We start from the raw sequence: 21,440 nt of genomic DNA, 5'->3' as shown, positions 1-21,440 counted from the left end.
GGCGGGGACAGCGACAATGACGACGGACGACGGGCGACGGGCGGCGACGACGGGATCGAGCGGCGCGCGGCGATGTCGAGAGGTTGGAGACGAAGTGGGGAGATGTAACTGAAATTTTCGTAAGTGCTATATATATAGGATGGGCCTTTAGTACCTGTTGGAGCCACCAACCGGTACTAAAGGCCAACTTTGGCCAGGCCAAGAGGCGGGAAGGGCAGGCCTTTAGTACCGGTTGGTGGCTCCAACCGGTACTAAAGGGTGATCTTTAGTACCGGTTGGAGCCACCAACCGGTACTAAAGGCCTCGCGCTGCCACCCCAAAGTTTAGTCCCACCTCGCCGGGCGAAGGGCAGCCGCACTGGTTTATAAACCCAGCCGCGGCTACCTCTTTGAACTCCTCTATATAGCAGGCTTGTGGGCCTAAATTCTGCGCGCTGCCCTGTGAGTCTGCTGGGCCTTTAAGGCCTGTAATTGCACGCCCATGGCCTAGCAGGCCCACAGGGCAGCGCCCCAATTTTTTTTTATAGTTTTTTTCTTTTCTGCTTTATTTTCTTCTATTTATTTCTGCGTAGTTTTTTGTATAGTTTTTTCTTTTCTGTTATATTTATTTTCTTCTATTTATTTATGAGTAGTTTTTCATCTAGTTTGCCAAAATTCAACATTTTCAGAGTTCATTTTGTAGTGATTTTCAATTTCACGGTCATTTTATATAGTTTTTTTCTTTTCAGCTATATTTTTTTTTCTGCTATTTTTTCTTTTCTGCAAAACTTGATGGTCAAAGTCTGGAGTTATAACCAAAGTTTAAAAAAAAGAAATGCCGACGTGCAATTAGTTTTTGCCATAACAGAAGAAGTCCAGAGTTGTAATAAGTTATTAAAAATAAAAAAAGAGGTGCAATGCTCGTTAATTTGCTTCAAGCCTTTCGGAATAGTGTAAACTGCACTGTGCATAGCTCCGTGCAGTCTATCATATTCCTGAAGGCTTGAAGCTGAGCAACGTGAGCATTGAGCCTCTTCTTCATCGTCTCTGCACCCAGGGCTTATAAACCGCTCCTAGTCCCTCTCTCTTCGCGAGGTGGGACTAAAAAACAGTTTACTAAGAAACTGTAGTACTGGTTCATCCATGAACCGGTACTAAAGGTGCTCGTGGGGCCCCAGCCTTACCTGACACAACCTCATTAGTACCAGTTCGTGGCACGAACCGGTGCTAAAGGTTCGCCACGAACCGGTACTAAACAGCTCCTCCCACCTAGCAGTTGGTGCATACTGAACGCAAAAAATATAAGAGCATTTAGATCATGATCTTATATTTCTTTACAGTCTAAATTGTCAATATGATCTTATAACATCGAAAATACTTTGATCATCAATGATCTTTGTGTGTACAATCTGAATTGTCAATATGAGTCATCAACGATTTATAAACCGATGAAGACTCATATTGCGGCCACAAATTCTACACATAGAGTTCAATGAAGACCAAGTGCTTGTGATAGTTTGATAAATAACATATTTAAGGTGGTAAAAGGCTTGTTAGGGGAGCGAGGTGGGACTAAAAACAGCTTGCCATAACCTCATTAGTACCGGTTCGTGGTACGAACCGGCACTAAATGATGATGGTGGGGCCATAGCCTGACCGCAGGCTGACACAGCCTCTTTAGTACCGGTTCGTGGCATGAACCGGTACTAAAGGTTCGCCACGAACCGGTGCTATTGATCGCCGCCACGAACCGGCACTAATGTACACATTAGTGCCGGATGAAATTCAAACCGGCACTATTGTGCTTCACATTTGACCATTTTTCTACTAGTGATACAAAACGAAGTACAAAATATGCTCTGCACTCAAGTTTACTGTTCACATGTTTCAGCATAAACTTTGTTTTTTTGTACAGAGCTCCTCGGATGTCATTTGGCCACCAAATTTTACATGTACCTAAAACATTTGGACATAGTCACATCCACAAAGTTTCATATTCTTTTTGAAATGTTTTGCTAAGTTTTTGATCGTGGGTGCTCCCAGGGTGCAAAGTCCGTGGGTGCACAAAAACCACACTCTTATTGCAATGGAGTAAGTACAGTACATGTATCTACCTAGATATTTCTTATGTTGTCTACGCGCCAGGCCGCTCGGTTTAGTTAGCTACCGCGGGTTCTAGGTTTACAAGATCCTAATCGGCTACATACGGAGAGATAGAATTCTCCACGAATCCATGGTCTTGGAGTATATGTGAAGACTTCTGGACCCTTCAAATTCTACACCATGGGCCACCTGATGTGGCCCAGGTCGAAACCAACAAGGGGTCCTCAGCTTGGGATTCAACATGAGGAGAGATCACTTAGCCGAGACATACTCAGTATCCCCTAAACCGGTCTTCAAGTCTGGACGCACCTCGGTTCATCCGAGCTGCACATTATCTTCAATCGTCGGTCTTGAAACTAGTTCAATGGGAGCATACTTCTTCAATCAAGTCCAGGCGTTGCATTGTGGGGAAATATCAGGTGATACTGTGATACGGCCTTCTTGGCCGTTGGATATGAGATCCGGCGGCATTTGAGGAGCTATTGTACCTATGCACAATTTTGAGACTCTAGGATGGCTTTTCTGCAAAAGGCTCAAGAGATCCCGGGAGTCGGATATGAGATCCAACGACTCCCAGGGGCCCGTATCATGGTATCATGTAAGCATGATATCTTCCCCTCATATTGCATCCGAGGTGACTAACACCACCTCGGCTTCGCATTAGTGTTGAAAGAGCTTCAGCCGAGCTGCACGCTGAAAATGTTTCTTGCGGTCCTGAGGAGGATATGGACGTCCGCATGTCTCTCCGCCACTCCCAGGAGGAGTGCGCTTGACCGCGGACGGACTCGTCCCAGCAGGAATCCATTGCGTTTGCGCAAATGACGCCCGGATCCGTCGGGTTTGTGGCCCGAGGCATGTGACCGGCACCCCCTAGCATCGCAACCACGAGAATCGTGCGTCCACGTTCATCATCGATCTCACCTCCACAGGTTACGTCGAGGCCACATGCTCCGACGAGGAAGAGCAGGACATGGGATGGGAGAGGGCGGCACCTAGTGTCCCATGTGGGTTTAGTCCGTGTCACATGTCCTACTCTACCTCGCCGGCAATCGGACCTTCACTTTGTGGGTCTCACGGCAGTCGGACAGGGACACGGAGGGAACAAGCAGGACGGCCGAGGGTGAAGATTTCACTAGGTTTTACGTTGCATATATTTGTCTCGATATGATGAATTACAATGAGGTATTCGACTGTGAAACGGAACATTTGAGTGCTAACCAGTCAATGTCCATGGAAGCGCCCACGTGCTTCCGCCTATGTTTTCGGGCCGGATTTTGTGAGGTCAAGTTGTAGATGCTTTTATTTACGTAACCAGCCAGATGCCGTACTAACATGTCCTTGTATGGTGAGATTCTACCAGCGTCTCTAAAATCATCTTTGTTTACCGAATCCAAAGTCACTCTGCTCCCCTTCCACCCTGCGAATTGCCTGGAAGGAAGCACATGAGAGAGATCGACGTGCCGTACGTTGGCGGTCAAAGGAGCACCCCGGTAGCACACATGCAGCAGCTAGCCCATGCTACGTACTAGTACGCACAAACAAGGCCCCCAAGACGACGGCGCCAATGTCAACAAGGTCTTCCATAACGCGTAGGGGCTTCGCCTTTCCACAGGAGGAGAGCGGAGGCTTTTTATATACTACCAGGAACGACGACGCAGAGAGGAGGAGCACCAGCTAATTAAAGGTGGAAGAAGACCATACGTGGTTTCTGGGTAGAGATCAGATCCACTGCCCTTTCTGCCATTGCTGTAATTCCATGGGGAACTGCTTCGGCTCCGAGGAAACCGAATTAGAGAGGGTGAACACACCGGGCCATCATGGACAACTCCAACCCCAAGGTAATAGTTACTGCCACTTCTTCATCCGGACATGCATTTCTTGTTTAATTAACTACTTCCTCCGTCCCATAATACAAGTTGGTTTTTCAAGCTAACTGTGCTTTCTGTATTAGATCATGTTGGTTTGTTTTGTCTGTGCCAATTGATTACTTCGGCGTAGTCTTTTTGATCCTCTTTGGTCTAAGTGATTTTAAAAGATTTGGAGAAGAAAAGACATGGACATTTGAAGTTATATATAGTATGCATGTTAGCTCTTATAGAAATTTGAAATTTAGAAATATGCAATATAAGTTGTTTGTGGATGCCAAAGGAAAAGCACAATAATTTTTTAATTATTAGGTGTATGTCACTGTGTTTTGATTTTCGGCCGCAAAAAGTGGATTTCGGCCGAATTTCGGCCATCTCGGCCTGAGGCGAAAAGTATATTTAGGCCGAAATTGCTTAAATTTGGGAAATTTTGGTCAAATTTAAATCAAATTGCAGTCAAATTTAGATCAAATTTCAGCCGAAATTTTTGAAAATGGCCGAAATTCGGCCATCTCGGCCTAGGGCGAAAAAAAGCTCAAACCGAAAATCAAAACACAGGTATGTCATCATTAAAAATCATTATTCCATGAGGCTAACCTCTGATTCAATTTTTCTTTTCTTTAAAACTGCATTCAAAGTAGATCACCGAGAAAGTCCTTGTTACAGACCAAACAAACATTGTAGAGAAAAACTTAAGGAATTGTATCCTTCCAAATTCCTATGAAATTTCAATAAACCGAAGAGGCTTACCTATTTGTTCATTGCCTTGTGAGAAAGGGTGGTATATTAAATTCATATGGAACTTCTAGCCTATTTGTTGTTGCAGCAGCTTGCCATCTTTTCCTAATTCAGTTCTCTCTTCTCTGTCACACTGATCTCTTGTTTGCCGCAGCAACCGAGAGCCGCAGTCTTCCACCCATGTCTGCACCCCATGCCAGACAGTCCCGGGGCTTGTCCATGAGCGTCATCACCAGCAGAAGTAGCAGTGGCACTAGCAACATATCAGCGGCTTTTTTGGAGCCGGAGGAGGGTATGATCCTGGAGGTGCCCAACCTGCGCGTTTTCACGTTCATCGAGCTCAAGGCCGCGACCAGGAATTTCAAGCCCAACAACCTACTTGGTGAGGGCGGGTTCGGGCGGGTTTACAAGGGCTGGGTCGACCAGAAGACGATGAACCCCATGAGTAGCGGCATTGGCAGCGCCATGGTTATTGCCGTCAAGAAGCTCAACCCGGGGAGTAGACAGGGTCTTGAAGAATGGCAGGTGCTTACACATGCACACGCTAACATTAGCATTGAACTGTTGAAGTGGAGTCCCTAGCTATATAGCAATAGACATGGATAAGTACACAGTTAATATTTTTGCAGTGTGAGGTGAACTTTCTCGGGAGGATGTCGCATCCGAACCTGGTGAGGCTGCTGGGGTACTGCTTGGAGGAGAGGGAGCTCTTGCTTGTGTACGAGTTCATGGCCAATGGGAGCTTGGAGAATCATCTCTTCAGAAGTGAGTCCGGCTGCAACTACTTTATTAGTCTTGCATATGTGTGTTTCTTTGTAACTTCGCTTGTTTGATTTCATGTGTATTAGAGTTGTGACTCTTTTCGACAGCCGCTTTGGATTGGCTATTCTTAGTAAGTGTGGTGGTATGGTCTATACGCACCAAACAAAAACAAACTTTGATGTGGTGCCAAGGTCACCATCTTTGAGGGAAAAGTGAAAGAGATGGTAAACTGAGGGGTATGTTTCTTGGTAGGAGAAGGCGGCTCCGTCCACCCAATCTCATGGGCCCTGCGGTTACGGATCGCAATCGGCGCGGCACGCGGCCTCGCCTTCTTGCACTCGTCAGACAAGCATGTCATCTACCAAGACTTCAAGTCCTCCAACATCCTCCTCGACACGGTACGCGTGCATATATAAACACTACATAAAATGTACAGTCGCCTATATAAGTCAACAAAAATGTTATTCCTACGCACACTTTCTACTAAGATTTTTGTAGAAAAGAATAGCATTGCTCTATATAGCCAACTGACGCACGTACCTGTTGTGCCTTGGGCCGCACGTCATGCAGCACTACAATGCCAAGATATCCGACTTCGGCCTCGTCAGGAATGGCCCGGCCGAGGGCGACAACCATGTCAATGATGAAGCCATGTACCTAGGATAGGGTCATGGACCTATCCAAGATACCCTCCCCAAGGACATCTCTAGAAGAAACTACCTTTCAGTCAACCTGGAAGGATTTCACTCAACAGACTCGAAGACACTCGACCATGAAGCCACTCACTCGACCGCCAGGAGATCTGGAGTCACTCTGCACACAAACGGTCTGTCATTAAGTAGTCTTTATGGTCATGATAGCACTTTATGTATGGCGTTATCAGTAACGCCAGATCTTAATGTACCTTAAACCCTGCATAACTGAGGGCCGGAGGGGTCTGGCGTACTCTATATAAGCCACCCCCCCTCCTCAGTGTAAAGGGTTCGCACCCCTGTAATTCATACGCACATAATCCAGTCGACCGCCTCCGGGCTCCGAGACGTTGGGCTGTTACTTCCTCCAAGAAGGACCTGAACTCGTAAACACCTTGCGTACACAACTACTCCATAGCTAGGATCTTGCCTCTCCATTCCTACCCCCCCTATTCTACTGTCAGACTTATAACCACGACAGTTGGCGCCCACCTTGGGGCAGGTGTCTTAGCGACTTATTGGAGAAGTTGCGATTGTTCCGATCACCTTCATCATGGTTTCTGGCGGAGTTTTGGTTGAGGGCCGCGAGATCCGTCTCGGAGCGCTCACGTTCATCGCTGACGACTCCGCTTGGCTTCAGGAGGCTCCACTCGACATCGACGCGCTCCCCGTCCGCGGGGCGACACACTTTCGCGCATGTGTCCGCGGCGTCCTCCTGCGACAACCGTCGGCCCTGTATCGGTCGACCCCTGCGTCGTCCTCCCTCCCTGTCTCCCGCCAGCGCAAGCGCTCCGGTCGGTCGAGGCTTCAGCGGTGGGTGAGGCACGCGATGGCCCGCCAGTCGGCCACCCCCAAGTCGCGGCGATCGAGCCCGACGAATCTCTCTACGACCTGTTCGACCTATCGACTGGCTCCGTAGAGACGGCATCCGAGTGCGACAGCAGTGATCCAGCAGCGGAGGTCCTGATGGTCAACGGACCGCGCAGTCCTCCCGGCTTCCCCCGTGCCGACGGACGCGACGGTGGAGGCGACCCAGCGCAGGTCCACGAAGTGTATCAACCCGAGCCACTCACTTCGCTGCAAAGGGAAGATCTTCGCCGCCGGAACATGGATGCGTTGCATACTCCTATCGTTGGAGAAGCCCCCGAGGCTCGTGCCTTAGAGGACGCGCGTTTGGCCAACCTGGCTGAGCGCACTCGACTGGAGAACCTCCAGCGAGCACTCGACGAGCGTGCACGGCAACGGGTCCCAGATTCCAGTCGACGTCAAATCTTTCCACCACCAACTCAGGTATATCGAACTCCGATTCAGAATCTAGCAGCTGCAGCCCGTATAGCAGAGTCGATTCAGCCCTCTCAGTCAGAGGCTGGCAGAGGCCTAATGCAGATCAGAGATTTACTTCGGGCAGCAGGAGATCAAAATTCAGCTGTATCGCAGTCGAGAAACAGGATTCACAACAGATCCGTCGCTGCGAATACAGTCCAGTCGGCCCATAGCCCGAGATCGCCCCGAGGCGTGAGAGACGTGGAGGTCGGCATGATCAGTATGATGACCGATTCGATCGCGATGATCAACGTCGAGTGCCCACTCCTCCCCCAAGGGGTGGGTCATACGCCCCTCGACAGCAAGATGACAGACGCCAGCATAGTGTTGGGCGAAGGGTTCCAGTCGACCCCACGGAACCAGGCTTTGATGCAAGATCCATTATCATTCAAGGTTTGGTCGATCGGAACAGAGCTCATCGAGAAGGCCATGACAGAGATGTGCCCACCAGCAGCCGAGTTCACGTCCCAGGACCAGAGTGTTTTAGCAGAGCCATCAGGGCCGTGGTGATTCCTCCCAACTTCAGGTTGGCGACTGGGGTCAGTAAGTTCACCGGCGAGTCCAAGCCCGATACTTGGCTTGAGGACTACCGAGCGGCTGTTCAGATTGGCGGCGGCAATGATGAGGTGGCCATGAAACACCTGCCTCTTATGTTGGAGGGCTCGGCCAGAGCGTGGCTGAATCAGTTGGCACCTAGTAGCATTTACACTTGGGAAGATCTTGCCAGTGTTTGTCAGAACATTTGAAGGAACTTGGAAGCAACCAGCAGGGTTGACAGAGCTGCAGGTTTGTGTGCAAAAGTCGAATGAGACTCTGAGGGATTACATCCAGAGGTGGATCACATTGCATCACACGGTGGAAAATGTATCTGATCACCAAACAGTCTGTGCCTTTAAAGAAGGCGTTAAGAACAGAGAGCTAAGTTTGAAATTCGGTCGGACCGGAGACATGACCCTGAGTCAGATGATGGAGATTGCCACCAAGCATGCCAACGGTGAAGAAGAAGATCGACTCCGGAGCGGCAAGTACAAGCCAACCGCTCATGAAACCGGGGGAGGGAACTCCAGTCGGAAACAGAAGCGGAAAGCCGAGCCAGCAGCTCCTGGAGAAGCCTTGGCTGTGACACAAGAAAAATTCAAAGGAAAGCCCAAAGGATCTTGGAACCCTAAGAAGGTGAAGGACAAGGAGGGGAATGACGTGATGGATTTGCTGTGCCACATCCACACGAATAAAGATGAGGAGGGTAACTTCATTTACCCGAAACATACCACTCGGCAGTGTTGGCTCTTGATCCAACAATTTCAGGCGAAACAGGCCAAGGATAAGGAAAAGGAGTCGGACAAAGTTGAGGACAAAGAAGACAGTGATGAAGGATATCCCCATGTCAATTCCACCCTGATATTTTTTGCTGATGTTGAAAGCAAAAGTCGATTGAAAGTTATCAACCGTGAGGTGAATATGGTCGCTCCGGTGACGCCCAGTTATCTGAAATGATCTCAGACTGCCATCACATTCGACCAGTCTAATCATCCGACACACATAGCCACCCCTGGGAGGCAAGATTTGGTGGTCGACTCAGTCGTCGAAGGCACTCGACTGACTAAAGTTCTGATGGATGGTGGCAGTCGCCTGAATATATTGTATGCAGAAACACTGAAAGGGATGGGCATTCTGATGTCCAGACTTAGTACCAGGAACATGAGTTTCCATGGAGTCATTCCTGGGAAGAAGGCTGAGTCACTCGGACAAATTGCTCTTGATGTGGTTTTTGGTGATTCCAAGAATTTCCGAAAGGAAAAGTTGACGTTTGAAGTTGTGGATTTCCAGAGTGCTTATCACGCTATTTTGGGTAGGCCAGCTTATGCACGTTTCCTGGCTCGACCATGCTATGTGTATCTCAAAATGAAGATGCCTGGTCCCAAAGGTGTGATCACTGTTACTGGCAATCGGAAGAAGGCGGAAGAGTGCTTTCAGAAGGGCTCGAAGATCGCCGATGCTCAGATGGCAGTGGTAGAGCTGCAGGAATACCAGAAAACTGCAGATCCGAGTGATTTGTTGCGAGCCAAGAAGCCCGCTACAGAGTCAGCATTTCAGTCGTCCGGTGAGACGAAGCCCGTTCACATTCACCCGGCCGACCATAGTGCTGCTCCGACTCATATCTCCACAACACTCGACTCCAAATAGGAAGAAGCGCTCATCCATATCCTCCGTGAGAACTGGGACATCTTCGCATGGAAGCCTGCTGACATGCCGGGTGTTCCTAGGGGGCTGGCTGAGCATCGCCTGAGAGTCGACTGAAAAGTAAAACCTGTCAAAGAACATCTTCAACGGTCCGCCGTCCAGAAGAGAAAGGCCATTGGCGAGGAGGTGGCTCGGCTCTTAGCAGCGGAGTTTATCCGAGAGATTTACCACTCCGAGTGGCTCGCCAATGTTGTCATGGTCCCCAAGAAGGACAAATCACTTCGTATGTGCATTGATTTCAAACATATCAACCGGGCCTGCCCGAAAGATCATTTTCCTCTCCCCCGCATCGACCAAATAGTCGACTCAACTGCGGGATGTGAGCGCCTGTCTTTTTTAGACGCCTATTTCGGTTACCATCAGATCCGTCTGTATGGACCCGACAAGATTAAAACAGCTTTCATCACTCCATTTGGGTGCTTTTGCTATGTCACCATGCCATTCGGCCTCAAGAATGCTGGAGCCACGTTCATGAGGATGATTCAGAAGTGTTTACTCACTCAAATCAGTCGGAATGTTGAAGCATACATGGATGATATTGTGGTCAAATCACGAAAGGGTTCCGACCTGTTGACTGACCTTGCTGAAACATTTGCCAACCTCAGGAGGTATGATATCAAGCTTAATCCATCAAAGTGCACATTTGGAGTTCCTGGTGGAAAGTTGCTCGGTTTTCTCGTTTCCGAACGAGGAATCGACGCCAACCCAGAAAAAGTTGGCACTATACTCCGAATGAAACGCCCTGTGCGTGTGTACGATGTCCAGAAGCTTACTGGATGCTTGGCCGCTTTAAGTCGATTCATCTCTCGCCTCGGTGAAAAGGCATTGCCTCTTTACCGACTGATGAAGAAGTCAGACAAGTTCGAGTGGACTCCCGAAGCTGATGCAACGTTTGCAGAGCTAAAAGCCCTGCTCTCCACCCAGCCGGTGCTTGCTGCCCCAATCAGCAAAGAGCCTTTGCTGCTTTACATTGCAGCCACGGGACGAGTCGTCAGTACAGTACTTACGGTCGAGCGGGAAGAAGAAGGAAAAGCCTTCAAAGTTCAGCACCCTGTGTATTATCTTTCTGAAGTTTTGACCCCATCAAAGCAAAGATACCCACATTATCAGAAGCTTGTATATGGGATTTATATGACCGCGAAGAAGGTTGCTCATTACTTCTCTGACCATTCCATTACAGTCGTCAGCGACGCCCCATTGTCAAAGATTCTGCACAACAGAGATGCAACTGGTCGAGTGGCAAAATGGGCGATTGAACTCCTTCCCCTTGATATCAAGTTTGAGGCAAAGAAAGCCACTAAGTCCCAAGCTGTAGCAGATTTCATCGCCGAGTGGATTGAACAGGAACTACCGACTCAAGTTCACTCGGAGCACTGAACCATGTTCTTCGATGGTTCTAAGATGCTGAATGGTTCCGGTGCTGGGGTAGTATTCGTTTCCCCCCGAGGAGATGAGCTCAGATATGTGCTCCAGATCCACTTTGATTCCTCCAACAATGAAGCAGAATATGAAGCACTTTTGTATGGGTTGTGTATGGCCATTTCACTCGGCGTCCGTCGCCTTATGGTCTATGGCGACTCAGATTTGGTGGTCAATCAGGTGATGAAGGAGTGGGACGTCAGAAGTCCAGCCATGAATGGTTACTGCAATGCGGTGAGAAAGCTGGAGAAGAAATTCGAGGGGTTAGAGCTTCATCATATACCCCGACTGAAAAATCAAGCGGCTGATGATTTGGCAAAGATATGTTCCAAGAGAGAAGCCATTCCCAGTAATGTGTTTTTGGAACACATCCATACTCCATCAGTTCAAGAGGATCCTTTCACCAAAGAAGCTCCATAGCCAAAAAGTGTCACAGATCCGACTGTAGTTGAAATTCCAGTTGTGCTCGACCTGATCATGGAAGTTTTGGTCATCACTCCCGACTAGACAGAGCCGTACATCGCGTATATCCTAAGGAAAGAGCTCCCAGAGAATGAATAAGAGGCTCGACAGATCATTCGTCGATCCAAAGCCTTTACCGTGATAAAGGGGCAGTTGTACAGATAAAGCGTGACTGGAGTCGGTCAGAAATGTATAACGCCAGAAGAAGGTTGGATAATCCTTGACGATATCCACTCGGGGACCTGTGGCCATCATGCGTCCTCTTGGACCATTGTGGCTAAAGCATACCGAGCGGGATTTTACTGGCAAAGGAGATAGTCGACAAGTGTGAAGGATGTCAGTTTTATTCCAATCTATCGCATAAACCCGCCTCAGCCTTGAAGACCATTCACTCATTTGGCCCTTCGCTGTTTGGGGGTTAGATATGGTTGGACCACTGAGAACTGGCAGGAGCGGCTTCACTCACTTGCTAGTAGCAGTCGACAAGTTTACCAAATGGATTGAAGCTAAGCCTATCAAGAATCTGGATGCTGGCACCGCTATCAGCTTCATCAGAGAGTTAGTACTCAGATATGGGGTTCCGCACAGCATCATCACGGATAATTGGTCAAACTTCGATTCCGATGAATTCAGAGCCTTTTGCATGGCTCAAGGCACACGAGTCGACTATGCTTCAGTCGCTCACCCCCAGTCGAATGGACAAGCGGAATGAGCAAATGGTCTAATTCTCAAAGGACTGAAACCCCGACTGATGCGCGATCTTAAACACGCAGCAGGCGCATGGGTCGACAAACTTCCGTCAGTTCTTTGGGGATTAAGCACCACTCCTAATCGGTCGACAGGGAGAACTCCGTTCTTCCTGGTCTATGGAGCTGAAGCAGTCCTGCCGAGTGACCTGCTTCACAATGCACCCCGAGTCGAACTCTACACTGAAGATGAAGCAGAGCAAGCCCGACAGGACGCAGTCGGCCTTCTAGAAGAAGAAAGAGAGATGGCCATGATCCGATCAACTATCTATCAGCAGGACTTGCGTCAATTCCATGCCAGAAACATGAAGAGTCGAGCCTTCCAAGAAGGAGATTTAGTTCTCCGAGTGGATCAGCAGAAGCCACACAAGCTTGCTCCTACTTGGGAAGGTCCCTTCATCGTCACCAAAGTTCTCCAGAATGGAGCGTACCGCCTTTACAATGTCGATCGCCAGATCGACGAGCCACGAGCTTGGAACGCGGAGCTGCTCCGCCCCTTTTATACTTAAGTATTCACTCGTATGAGATGTAATAAAAGTACTTCTGTAGTTTATTTATCAAAGACAAGAGTGTTATAATTTTCCCAGTGATTGTTGTTACTTTTGTTTACATGAGAAATCCCCCAGTGGGTGGCTTAGCTGCGAATCCGTTTCGCCTAAGTTTGTAAAAAACAAAAAATCCTGCGGAGTGGTGACCCAGTCTCCCACTCGGGAGCTTAGCTGCGAATCCGTTTCGCCTAAGTACTTGAAAATCCTACTGAGTGGTGAGCCAGCCTCCCACTCGGGGGCTTAGCTGCAGTCCAAGTACTCGCCTAAGTTTAAAAAATTCTACCGAGTGGTGAGCCAGCCTCCCACTCGGAGGCTTAGCTGCAGTCCAAGTACTCGCCTAAGTTTAAAAAATCCTACCGAGTGGTGAGCCAGCCTCCCACTCGGAGGCTTAGCTGCAGTCCAAGTACTCGCCTAAGTGTTTAAAATCCTACTGAGTGATGAGCCAGCTTCACACTCGGAGGCTTAGCTGCAGTCCAAGTACTCGCCTAAGTATTTAATACAATGTGCGCTTTGCAAGGACGACGAGGTGCAGGTCGACTGTTATCTTCTCCTTTCGAGCTACGCCACAAATACAATATGCGCTCGCAAGGATGACGAGGTGTAGGTCGACTGCTATCTTCTCCTTCCGAGCTACGCCACAAATACAATGTGCGCTTTGCAAGGATGACGAGGTGCAGGTCGACTGCTACCTTTTCCTTTGAAGCTACGCCACAAAAAATCATACCGAGTGGAGAGCAAACCTCCCACTCGGGGGCTTAGCTGCAGTCCAGTGCTCGCCTAAGTATCTGAAAATCCTACCAAGTGGAGAGCAAACCTTCCACTCGGGGGCTTAGCTGCAGTCCAGTACTCACCTAAGTTTGAAAAATCCTACCGAGTGGAGAGCAAACCTCCCACTCGGGGGCTTAGCTGCAGTCCAGTACTCGCCTAAGTTTGAAAATCCTACCGAGTGGAGAGCAAACCTCCCACTCGGGGGCTTAGCTGCAGCCCAGTGCTCGCCTAAGTATCTGAAAATCCTACCGAGTGGAGAGCAAACCTCCCACTCGGGGGCTTAGCTACATTCCAGTACTCGCCTAAGTTTGAAATCCATTCCGATTCACAAGGACGACGAGGTGTAGGTCGACTGCCACCCTCTCCTTCAGAGCTACGCCACAAATACAATGTGCACTCTGCAAAGACGACGAGGTGCAGGTCGACTATTACCTTCTCCTTCTGAGCTTTGCCACAAATACAACATGCGCTTTGTCCCGACCCGCAAGGATGCAGGTCGACTGCAATCTGTACTCCAACCTGCAAAAGTACGACACAAGCACTAAAATATATTCCGAGTGAAGAGCAATGTTCACTTGAAGGCAAATGCAAACATATTCAATGGCAAAGCCAAGTTCGGATAGCGTCCTACGGATTCAGAAGTTCTCAGGCATCAAGACTGTCAAAGTTTAACCGTTACAAAACCACTCGGCATTCCGAGGCAAATTTAAGGCAGGGCATAGAAGTTTTTTTCTCACTCCTCAGGCGGAGGACTGGAAGGCGCGACAAACTCGTCCAGGTCGATTCCATCTGCAATCCGAGTGGCAGCAGCAATGAAGGTCTCCATGAAAGATCGGAAGTCATGCTTCTTGGTATTGGCCACCTTGAGGGACGCCAGCTTTTCCTCTCGCGCATCCTTGCAGTGAACACGGACCAGAGACAGAGCAACATCAGCACCACACCTGGCAGAAGACTTCTTCCATTCTTGCACTCGACCTGGAACTTCATTCAGTCGAGTCATCAGAGACTCGAGGTCATTCTGAAGTGTTTCCCCCGGCCAGAGTGTTGTGTCGATTCGCGACATCGCAACCTTCAGTCGAGCAAGATAGTCCACCACACCAGCAACACGAGACTCCAGTCGGAGCACGTTCATGGCAGCTTCATCCTTCACAGGAGAGTTAATGGGATCCAGGCCTGTCTCCACTCGACTAGTCTCTTCCTCAAAGTTTTGGCAGAATTCTGTAAACACAACCCAAAGATAAGCCAGCAATTTTATGATAAATTGGTGATTACAAGTCAGTCGGATAGAAGGGATTACCTTCAAGCATGAGGAATAACTTCTTGGCGAGCCCTCCCAGATAAGCCTCCAGATCGTTCTTCTTCCCCGCCAGTTTGCTAGCCTTGTCGCTCAGAGCAATCTTGTCATTCTTCAGTCGGCTAGCCTCCTTGTTGGCCGCATCAAGAGCAGCTTTTAGATTGGCGTTCTCCTCTTCAAGTTTACCGACTGAAGTCAAGTTTTCTTCCGCGAGCTTTGTCTTGTCTAAAGCCGCTTTCTGCGCCTCGGCGAGGTCAAGATCCTTCTTCTTCAGAGCCTCCTTCAGTTTTTCTACAAAGTGACAATGAGGTCAGAATCAAGAATGGACAAAAAATAAGGACAGTCGTCAAGATTCTCACCAAACATACCTTTTGCTTCCTCCTTCGCCTTCATGAAGTTCTCCTGGACAAGCTTCAAGTCAAGTTCGAGCTGGATATGTTTGTTCTCCAACTCAGTGTAACGAGCCACAAGCTCGCAAGATTTCTGCGAAAAGTCAGTCGACAAACATCAAAGATAGGTCACTTCCGAGTGACTAAGAGAAAAAATCGTAGCATTTCTAAGACTACAGCCGAATCAAAATATTCAACAGTAGTCTCGGGGACTACACCCAGTGGGTGCACTAAGCGTGCCCCCACTAGTTCTACCGACTCGGTTCAATCAGTCAACCGAAAGAGACAGAAAGTTACGATCCTAAACCATAGCTCACTGTCAGCAGTCAGCCACGGTATCATCATGATCAAAAGAAAGAGAGATGTTCTTTAGACCATAGTCGACTGCCCGCAGTCGACCATTGTCTCGGGGACTACACCCAGTGGGTGCACTCAGCGTGCCCCCACTGGTTCCATGATTCTATTCGACCAGACCGAGTGGAGAAGTTAAAGTGAAGAAGTTCAAAGTATAAAGACTATAGTCGACTGCCAGCAGTCCACCATACTCTCGGGGACTACACCCAGTGGGTGCACTCAGCGTGCCCCCACCAATCCAAAAATGCAATCGACACACCCAGTGGGTGTACAAATACTAAGGTCTTCGGAAAGAAGAGTTTTCAGGTACCATATCCTAACAGAACAAGCGGTGACCAACTTACCTGGACGTTGCTCTAAAGAGCTGAGCTTGCATCATAAGCTGCCTGGCTGGCGTCCCGGATCGCCTTCACCTGCTCCATCATAACCCCCGCCTGGCATATAGCTTCCTTAGCAGCACCAGCTTGGTCCTCTGGGACGTGGTGTGTGGCGAAAAGGGAAGGCGGATCAGCACTTGACGACGAAGGGCGAGCACTCGTCAGCGGCATAGCAAAAGACACGGTAGCCCGAGTGACGTTGCCTCCCTCCGGAACCAGCGTCTTGGGTGCTGATACAACCTGAGCAGTCTTGCCAACAGGCGCCTTCTTGTTCCTCCTCTGCCTCAGTGGCTCCTCATTGTCATCATCAGGGAGGTCAATGACATGAGGTGGGGCTACAGGAAAGATTCAAAATTAAAGATGAAGATTTAATCGACCAAAAGCGAAACTACATAGATCATACCAAGGTTGGAGGTGGCAACATCTTCCATTTCTTGGTCCTCGTTCCTAACTGAGGTCTCGGAGGTAGCAGCACTGCAGATTCCAGAAATAAGTCGGATAGACAACGAGTCGACCAAGAGTTTGTTCATGCCAAACAAGAAAACACAAGTTCTGCTATTACCCGGAAATAGTGGGAATCACCATCTTCATCTTCGGCAGGGCCTTCGTCGGCTTTGATGACGTCGCTCGAGGTTGCTTCGACACTTTCTCAGTCGGCGCCGGAGAGGTCGTCCGAGGGTGTTTCGTCGACTGCCCAATGGGCACAGTCGCTTCGCCACGCTCGACTGCGGGGTCATGGGTGAGCTTGGATCGTCTTTCAGTGCAGGGAGGGTCGACTTCCTCCTCCTCTTCCTCCTCCTCCTCTTCACCAGAGCTGTCGTCTTCTTCATCCTCCTCACTATCAGATTGCCATTCCTCCTGACTTTCTCCTCCGCTCCCCTCCTCCTTGATCTGTTCTTGCGCCCCGTTGGGCATCGAGTACATATCGGTAGTGACCTGGAAGACAACAAACAAGACAAAAGTCAGTCGACTAAATTCTAGCAAAACGGAATGAAGGAAGCAGGATCACAGTCGGAGGTACAGAATTGGACCTTGTCTGGCTCGTATGATTGGTAGAGTGGAGGGATCCTCCTGGCTCCTCGGGGGTTGTCCTTGTTCCCTGTGATGGCAGTCATCCACCTCTCCAGCGTGGCATCCTCGACCTCCTCCGGGTGGACCCGAGTGGTGTCTTCAGTGCCAGAATACATCCACATCGGATGGTCTTGATATTGAAGCGGCTGGATGCATCGTCGAAGGAAAACCTCCAAAAGATCCATGCCAGTCACCCCGTCACGGATAAGCTGGACTACACGCTCGACCAGCACCTTAACCTAAGCCTTCTCCTCCGGGACTACCTTCAAAGAGGACGGCTTGCTCACTCGATCCATGGAGAAAGGAGGAAGTCCAGTTGACTGCCCTGGCATCGGCTGGTCTTGGCAGTAGAACCAGGTCGACTGCCACCCTCGGACCGACTCAGGAAGGACCATGGCTGGAAAAGCACTTTTACCCCTCATTTGAACCCCAAGACCCCCACACATCTAAATCACTCGGGTTTTCTCGTCACTCGGATTGGCCTTTTTCACCGTCTGGGAGCGACATGTGAAAATGTGTTCGAAAAGGCCCCAATGCGGCCGGCAACCCAAGAAATTCTCACACAAGGACACAAAAGCAGCGAGATACACGATGGAGTTGGGTGTGAAGTGGTGGAGTTGTGCCCCAAAGAAGTTTAGAAATCCCCGAAAGAAAGGGTGGGGAGGCAAAGAAAACCCGCGGTCAACATGAGTGGCTAAGAGGACACACTCACCCTCCTGAGGCTGCGGCTGCCACTCCTTCCCCGGGAGCCTCGCTGATCCATGAGGGATCAGTCCTTCATTGGCCAGGTTGTCGAGGTCTTTTTGGCGGATGGTCGAACGGATCCAGCCGCCCTGGATCCAGCACTGCGGCAGACCGGCCAGCGACGAGGATCCGCCCCGACTGGTCGCCCTTCCCTTCGCCCTCGCCGTCGCCTTCTTAGCCCGCTCCAAAGCCGCCGTCTTCTCCTTCACCATCGTCGCCGGCAAAGCAAGCACAGAGAAGCAATGCGGGGATGATGGCGAACGCAGCAGATGAATCTGAGGAAGAGGGGGAGGAAAATGGGGGCGCACTGTTCAAAAACCCCCGTCCGGCGCCTTATATGGGGTTGCTTCCAAGTGACTGGCTGGTAGGCCCGGACGATCCTGTCAAATCCCGCAACAGTCGCGTGCGCGATATGTGGCGAAAAAGGTGGAGTGAAGATCGAGGAGTTCCTTCCTTATCCCATCCGAGTATCACAGCCTCCCCCGCCTCGCGCGCTTCCCGAAATTCAGATCCCGCTAAATCCGCGAACAGCAGAGCAACTTGTCAGACTGGAGATTTCCTCCAATCCGTCGTTCGGAGATCTCCAAGTACAGAAAAGTCACTCGACAGATACAAAGAATGGATCAAGGCGAATGAAAAAGAAGTTGGTGCCGTCACCTAAGGTCATTGATCCAGAACAAGACATATTCATAGAACGAAAGATGGGTCGGAAGAATTCTCAACTCCTTCCTCACTCAAACCTCGATCCATTAGGGGGCTAATGATGAAGCCATGTACCTAGGGTAGGGTCATGGACCTATCCAAGATACCCTCCCCAAGGACATCTCCAGAAGAAACTACCTTTCAGTCGACCTGGAAGGATTTCACTCGACAGACTCGAAGACACTCGACCATGAAGCCACTCACTCGACCGCCAGGAGATCTAGAGTCACTCTGCACACAAACGGTCTATCATTAAGTAGTCTTTATGGTCATGATAGCATTTTATGTATGGCGTTATCAGTAACGCCAGATCTTAATGTACCTTAAACCCTGCATAATTGAGGGCCGGAGGGGTCTGGCATACTCTATATAAGCCACCCCCCTCCTCAGTGTAAAGGGTTCGCACCCCTGTAATTCATACGCACATAATCCAGTCGACCGCCTCCGGGCTCCGAGACGTAGGGCTGTTACTTCCTCCGAGAAGGGCCTGAACTCGTAAACACCTTGCGTACACAACTGCTCCATAGCTAGGATCTTGCCTCTCCATTCCTACCCCCCTATTCTACTGTCACCACCCGCATCATGGGCACCTACGGCTACGCCGCACCGGAGTACGTCTCGACAGGTACGGCCGTACATAGGGGTGGAAACGGATCGGATGCGGATCGGATAGTGCTCTTACCACTTCCGTTTTCATATTTTCAAAACGAATACGAATGCGAATATGGATGTTATCGGATACGGATCCGGCTCGGATGTTATTCGAATACGGATACGTATCGGATATTTTCTTGATTCGGAACGGATACGAATAATAGCGACATATTGCTTTAGTATACTAGTCAATAGCTATGTGACATGAAATAATCAACTTGTGACATACAATAAGTCAATGATAAATAGGTTTATGAATAAATCCTATTGTAATGTATAATAATTTCTAAGTTTAATCATACAAAGAGTAATTTTTGACCACTTATTTGGCTTCTATGTTGGATAATTGGAATGTTTGGGCTAGAATTTTGAAAATTACCTCCCATAATCTTATTCGGATATGGATATATCCACTTCCATATCCATATTTGTGTCAAAAGCTCATACCATATTTTATTTTTTATTTGTTAAATAAATTCGGATACGGATAGTTTCCATTTCCATTTTGGTTCGGATGCGGATGTTTCGGATACGAATAGGCATTTTCTCGAATACGAAAATCGGATATTTCGAATTATCCGCGACCACTTTCCACCTCTAGCCGTACAGTACCACTCGCCCACCATAGTTAGCCCCGTCACCACTCAAAAATCCGTGTGTGTGCAGGTCACCTGTACGTGAAGAGCGACGTCTACGGGTTCGGCGTGGTGCTGCTGGAGATGCTCACCGTTCTGCGCGCGCTCGACACGGCCCGGTCGGCGCCTCAGCTCAACCTCGTGAGTTGGGCCAGACCGTACCTGGCGGACTGCCGGAGGCTGCCGCAGCTGGTAGACCCGCACCTGGAAGGGCAGTACACGTCGAGGGCCGCCCTGCGAGCCGCGCAGCTCACCATGAGCTGCCTCGCCGGCGACCCCAAGGATCGGCCCTCCATGGCCGAGGTCGTCGCGGCGCTCGAGAAGATCGAGCGCGTGCAGCCGCCGCCGCCGCTGCCGCAGCACAGGCTCGTCTCGCCTCGGGCTGCCGCGGGGACCGTGCACGGGCTCGCGCAGACGCGTATACCTACACGGCTACACGTACAGCTGTACTGCACTGATCTTTCAATTTCAACGTAAATTTCGATTTGTTTTTGTTGGCGTATAGGTTATGGTAGATTAGAATTTGTTAATATTGATTGTATTCTTTCCTCATACGATTTTTATCTTATCAGTATGCGAGGCGTCTTGCACTTGTACTCTATATATACTTGCCCTCAAGGCTCAATCTTTCCCTATCCCTATCCCTATCTATATCTATATCTATACCTCTATATCTATATCTATATCTATATCTATATCTATATCTATATATATATCTATATCTATATTTATATATACCTATACCTACTAATAAAGCAAGGTGATATTCTTGGTTTCGTCCCGTGATTAGTTTTTTTTCCATTAGTTTTGGTCACGTACTAGCGGTCCGTCCGTCTGATTTCACTCACGTACAAGGTGGTACTAAACGTTGTTTGATCTCAGTTTTGAGTCCGTTGCAGGGTGCCTGGGCCTTAGCCTGCTTCGCTGGCTTTGGGCCGTGCCAGGGCAAATTATCCTGGCCCACCAAGGCGGCCGGTGCAAAAAAATTATGGCAGGTGGGAAACTCGAACACAGAACCTCATGTTCGAGGGATGATGTCTTGCCGAACTAAGCTGCATCACAATATATGAGAATACAAATGTTGATTGACCTATTAAATAGTCCCACCTCGCTCGTTAGATCAAATTTTCTTAATTTATATACATCTTTGTTTTTTTGGGTATCGAGGAGCAATCTCAGGAATCATTAAGGACGAAATAAGACGTCTCATGATAAGGAAGGAAAGAGGCATTCCGAGAATAAGGAAAGAAAGAGGGATTGAGAGGAAGAGGGATTTCAGATGTGATTAGAAAAACAAAGAAGGAAAGAGAAGGATATACGTAGATGGAAAGAAGGAATTAAATAAGAAGGCAACCCCGCGTCCGCCATGACTGAGAAGAGAGAAGAAAGCTTCCATGTGCGTGCGGAAGGATGAGGAAGAAAAGAAAGGGATCAGCCATGGTTGAGGACTCAAGAAGGATTCCATCTATGAAAGAGCATGTAAGTTGAGTTTAACTTGAGCACATAGAAAAAAACATGAGCACGTACAAAATTGAATTGTGGCGTCCATCATGTTGTAAGGCATGAGCAGACACG

At 49.1% G+C, this 21,440-nt stretch overlaps 2 protein-coding genes across 2 annotated transcripts; one reads left to right on the top strand and one right to left on the bottom strand.

The window, feature by feature from the left end:
- The first annotated feature begins 4,864 nt into the window (after positions 1–4,864).
- LOC123038828 (probable serine/threonine-protein kinase PIX13) lies at positions 4,865–20,847 on the top strand. The gene is made up of 6 exons (XM_044462267.1): positions 4,865–5,209; positions 5,314–5,449; positions 5,699–5,844; positions 6,017–6,081; positions 19,143–19,201; positions 19,897–20,847. Exons 1-6 carry the CDS (start codon positions 4,865–4,867, stop codon positions 20,340–20,342), a joined length of 1,197 nt encoding a protein of 398 aa, XP_044318202.1. The 3' UTR covers positions 20,343–20,847.
- On the bottom strand, positions 16,086–18,569 carry LOC123043261 (ran GTPase-activating protein 1). The gene is made up of 3 exons (XM_044465671.1): positions 17,091–18,569; positions 16,622–16,995; positions 16,086–16,533 (listed from the first exon to the last, which is right to left on the bottom strand). Exons 1-3 carry the CDS (start codon positions 17,313–17,315, stop codon positions 16,428–16,430), a joined length of 705 nt encoding a protein of 234 aa, XP_044321606.1. The 5' UTR covers positions 17,316–18,569; the 3' UTR covers positions 16,086–16,427.
- Positions 20,848–21,440: the final 593 nt, after the last annotated feature.

The sequence above is a fragment of the Triticum aestivum genome, chromosome 2B (assembly GCF_018294505.1).
Source record: "Triticum aestivum cultivar Chinese Spring chromosome 2B, IWGSC CS RefSeq v2.1, whole genome shotgun sequence".
Taxonomy (NCBI): Eukaryota; Viridiplantae; Streptophyta; class Magnoliopsida; order Poales; family Poaceae; genus Triticum; species Triticum aestivum.
Note: the sequence above shows the minus strand (reverse complement) of the source record. Positions and strands in the feature narration are given on the sequence as shown.